The 4,830-nt window shown below is 42.6% G+C and overlaps 1 protein-coding gene across 2 annotated transcripts; it reads right to left on the reverse strand.

The window, feature by feature from the left end:
* Positions 1-1,387: 1,387 nt before the first annotated feature.
* On the reverse strand, positions 1,388-2,978 carry LOC147635710 (jasmonate-induced oxygenase 2-like). Of its 2 annotated transcripts, XM_086802230.1 has the most exons (4): positions 2,314-2,978; positions 2,063-2,231; positions 1,901-2,032; positions 1,388-1,785 (listed from the first exon to the last, which is right to left on the reverse strand). In XM_086802230.1, the coding sequence occupies exons 1-4, from the start codon at positions 2,877-2,879 to the stop codon at positions 1,510-1,512; spliced, it is 1,143 nt and encodes a 380-aa protein (XP_086658356.1). In that variant the 5' UTR covers positions 2,880-2,978; the 3' UTR covers positions 1,388-1,509. The 2 variants fall into 2 exon arrangements, with proteins under 2 accessions (XP_086658356.1, XP_086658355.1); XM_086802229.1 differs by having other exon boundaries at positions 1,901-2,231; positions 2,314-2,977.
* Between the last annotated feature and the right edge of the window lie 1,852 nt (positions 2,979-4,830).

Genomic DNA, 4,830 nt, shown 5'->3' on the forward strand with positions numbered 1-4,830 from the left:
AAGAGAGCATCCATATGCAAACATTCCCTAAACAAACCGCCATGGAAAGGCCAGCAACCCTAAAAGGCATGGGATAATATATCCTAACATAGAAAAAGAAATTGGAAAACTTGAAATAGCCAAGAGGTTGATTAGAGAAGCCCAAGAAAAAAATGAGCAAAACCCTTGAGACAGTATACCCCATAGAAGGTTTGAGACAGAAAATAGAATTGGACATTATTCCAGAGGCAATTCGAGAACAAGCGGATGAGCAAGAGCTTAGCTCTATGAACAAGTTGGAGAATGATCTCATGAACATAATGTTTGAAACAATGGAAGAGGCATATACTTATCATTTGCATACCCTTCTATAGGAAAAGTTTCCTTCATTTACGAATTTTTAATGTCACACTTGGTTCAAGAAGAAGAAAGGTCACTAGAAGACATGGCCAACTCAAGCAAGGATAAATTAGCCCTTGTAATGGTAAGAGGAGGAAGATCCAACTTTAGAGGTAAAAATGGAAAAGGTAGAGGTCATTGGCAAGGAGTTGAAATCAAGAGAAAAGGTCATTGCAAGGAATCGAAATCAAAATGCAACTTCAACACATGAACCTAAAAATTCTTGACAACCAACTTTATTAAATCAAATTCAAGAGAAAGAGGTTGTAATAGAGGATATGGAGGAAGAGGCTATGGGCAAAGAAAACTATGTGTACGCAATTGTTGTCGGATTCTTGGCCATTGGAAAAGAGAATACACAAAGAATACATGAAGATGATGTTTTAGGTGGCTCAATCAACTATTGCAAGACTAATGGACTAGCCAAAAAATTCCAAAGCTCTAATTATGTAGTAAACCAGCCTAATGATGAAGATTCAAATTCTCATCAACAAGTGTTCGTATCTATCTACATGCATGGCACATATGCAATAAGTTTTGTAAGATGATTGGTATGCTGATTTGGAAGCTTTGAAACATATGATTGTCACTATGATTGGTTTGAATCAGTTCATTCTATCCAAAAGGATTCAATAGTCTTTACAAGAGATTATTCTTAACATGCAAATGGTCAAGGCATTATTCCACTTCAAAAACCATCAATCCAAGTAAAGGACTTGACAGATATTCTTCTTATTTTTTGAGAAGTTCCAAAATTTGTATTTCATTTATCAAGTTATTTAACAAGGTATGTAAGTGTGGTTTAATACAAATTATTGTTTTGTTAAAGAGTTTAAAGGTAATTAAAATATCAAGGAGAAAGAGTTGGAAGACTTTAAGCCTCGAGTATGCAACCCATATCATGCAACTTTCTCATCTCAAACTCCCTCAAGATTATTTACCGACCCCCACTTATGCTACAGCTACACCCCCACACCTGCTAAAGATGGAAATAATCAATGCACTTGAATTGAACCAAACACACACTTTGAATTGAACCAAACACCCCACTCTTCACATAGTTCTGCTTCCACAGCAGGACCAATAAAAACACCACTACCGTTATATATTGAATTGTATTTTTCTCGATTTTTAGGACTCCAACGGTCTCGATGAAGCCGTGGGTGATGCGATGGAGTCGAGGTGACCCTTCCCGTTGGTTCCTCCCCTCCTGATGAAGGACCTGTACTGCTTGAATGTCATGGCTTTGTAGGCTGGGAGCTTGTTGCCTTCGTCTGCAAGCTCCGGCAACGGCGCCACTACGGTCTCGTTACCAGGATTGAGGAAGCACGCCAGTGACAGCCTCTCGCAGGTGCTGTTCACCACCACCCTATGCTCTACGCTCTTATACTGGCCGTTTGTGAGGATCTGCACGTTGCAAATGCATCCCCGTACCGAGTGAACAATCAAGCAAGCTTCATAATCACAATTAGAATGAAATGGAGGAGCTATCCGCGGATAGTGAACCAACATGCAAGCTTACCTGGATTTGATCGCCCAGGTTCACCACAAGAGCTCCTGGTAGGGGTTGGACAGTCACCCAAGCCCCATTTTGTGCCCTCACTTGGAGGCCTGGCACTCGGTTGTCTTGGAGGAGGACGGTTAAGCCACCCGGGTCGGAGTGGGAGGACAAACCGAGAGTTAGCTCGGGCTGAGGGCATGCCGGATAGTAGTTGATGCGCATCCCCATGTCCAGCTCACCAAACGCTTGCTCAAGGCTGGAAGACGAGTGTAAGCGGAGGCTTGTAGATAAGGCAGCGAGCAGCTTGTTGGAAAGGGGAACTACGTGCTCAGAGTACTCGTCAAAGACGATCCTGCAAGCATGTCGGACGGTTAGTTAAGGCCCTATTTTTACAATAATACAAGGGATTAGGATATGTCTAATGGCATAATTACCTCCATTGAGTTGGGTTCGTAGGCCACTTGCTCATGTCCCTCTCAGATTGTGGAAGCACTTTCAAGAAGTAATAGTCTCCCCAGTCTAGGACTGCCCCCTCGTTCACGCCGACCCGGCTACCGTAGCCTTCGTAGGTGACCGGATTGTTGGCGTACGCCTGCTTCTCGGCCATGGGCAGGCTGAAGAACTCGCGCGCAACGCTTTTGACGCTCTCGAGCAGACCAAGCGGAACACCATGGTTCACCACCTGGAAGAAGCCCCAGTCCTGACAAGCCCTCTTCAGCTCATCCAAGCAAGCCTGCCTCCTCTCTTCTTTGTCTAGATCGGACAAGTCGAGGATGGGTATGTCGTTGAGGCTTTGCGGAGCTGACGTGTACTGGTTCTGCTTTTCCTTTGTTGCTTGATCAGATGCGAATGAGGGTCTCTCTGATTGCGGCCTCACGTACTGAGAAGGCACGCTTTTAAGGCCGCTCTCTGCAAGCAGCTGCACTCTCTTCACTGGCTCAGGCCAATTCATTTTATAAGGGCTGCAGCTAATATCAAGGACAAGTTGGGTAGACGACATGCTTAGTTGGATACTGCTAGATTATGCTGGACACTGCAAACTATTCCTGTGAACGATAGTTCGATGTGATGAATCCTGATGCTGCTGCTGCTGCTGGTGACAGTGGGTTTATATACAAAAGCGGTCAGCATCGTGTGCTAGATCATTACGTGGACGATAGCCTCTCTTGGGCACGCGGAGGTTGGGATCTATCGAAGGCTTTAGACTGAAGATAAGCAGCAGCATATAAACGTGCGAGTTTGAGAGATCCATGTCTACACGCTGATTTTCAGAACGTGCCAATATTATAAGGGCTGAGGCGGCTATCGTTTGTTCAAAAGGAGACGGCAGTGTGTGTAACGTCGACTCGTCCCTTTGCATGGATTGATCGCTGAACCAACCGTTGGTTATCGCAGGACGACTTTTCACACTGATATGTCAATGGCGTGTTTTATGAGGTTTAGTCGGCACTGGGCAGGCATATCTGTGCACAAAAAAATATCAATACATAATGCCTGTGGGCGCCAGGGACCTATAGAAAAAGCCTTAGCATTGTGTATGAGGGAGGGGTTGCCCATCAAGTGTTGCTTTCTATGAGTTAATGCACCTTTGACTTTCATGAGTTATGAGCATGACATCCTCTAAATAGCCAAATTTCAAAAACTCTCTTTAGTTCATTGAACATTCCCTTTTCAACCGTTATTTTCTATGAGTTAATGCACCTTTGCCTTTTATGATAGTACATGACGTTTCAAGGCCAATAAATAGGCGTGAGGCAGAGGTGATAGCAGTTTTGTTTTGGACGATGCATGACTATCCCGAGTTCTCGGAGTGCTTCGGTACCTACTTGAACCTTATATTCATTAGATTTTATCCTTTAAACTTTAAGTTTATATTCATTAGATTTTATCCTTTAAACTTTAAGTTTATATCTCATCTCAATTAAAATAGGTTTGGTAACCTCCGGACATCATGCATGTCCAATTTGCGGACCATCACTTGTTTCGGAAAGACCCTCTACACTTAAGAAGGTGGTGTATAACAAACATCATTGATTTCTCCCTCCTTCACATCCCAAGTATGTGCCACATGATGTCTTACCACTTGTGATGAGAGGTAGAGATTGGTTTGAGACATGGAGAAGCACTCCCAATCCACCACCAAATGGGATGTCTTGACACTCAATCTTCTTTCGACTTTCATATTAGTGTGACATGAAGATCAATCATCTCTTAGATCCCATGCATATCTTCAAGAATGTAGCAACAAATATTTATGGCAAAGTCAAAGGTTTAACATGATTTAGAACTTTGTTTCTATGGTTGAAAATGTGTCTACATGTAAAATTGGCACTCTTCATATAGATCAAGGGGGGGGGGGGGGGAAGTATATGTCAAAGGTGTTTCATGTATATACATGTAAGTTGGCACCCTTAATATAGATTGAGGGGGGAGTATATGTCAAAGGAGTTTCATGTATACATACATGTAATATTGGCACCCTTCATACAGATTAAGGAGGGAGTATATGTTAAAGGAGTTTCATGTATATATGGCTGAAAAAGAGTCATAAAATATTAATTCACAGAGTAACTTGTACACCTCAAAAACATGATGTGGGTGAGAGAAAGAATATATCTCTCATGGAGATGGCATGTTTCATGGAGACTTTGCCATAGAAAATGATGTAAAAGGCGTTGCTCACCAACGATTTTTTTTTTGCTATAAACGTTGTGGAGTAGCAAAACTTTGCTGCTAGGAGCGCTGTGGAGCAACGAACGGAATACCCGACACCCCTCAAAAAAAGCACTGTTAAAACGTTGCTAGAAAACATTGTTGTGCCCCCGACATATTATAGTGTTTCACATGCATCTTGTGTCACTTGAGATGCATGATATATGATTATATGGCACACCATGGTGCACCACATATCATAGTGTGGCCATTAGTCAAGGATTTCTATGAGATAGGAT

Source organism: Cibotium barometz, chromosome 9 (genome assembly GCF_041138505.1).
Source record: "Cibotium barometz isolate CiBa-2024 chromosome 9, ASM4113850v1, whole genome shotgun sequence".
NCBI classification, from domain to species: Eukaryota; Viridiplantae; Streptophyta; class Polypodiopsida; order Cyatheales; family Cibotiaceae; genus Cibotium; species Cibotium barometz.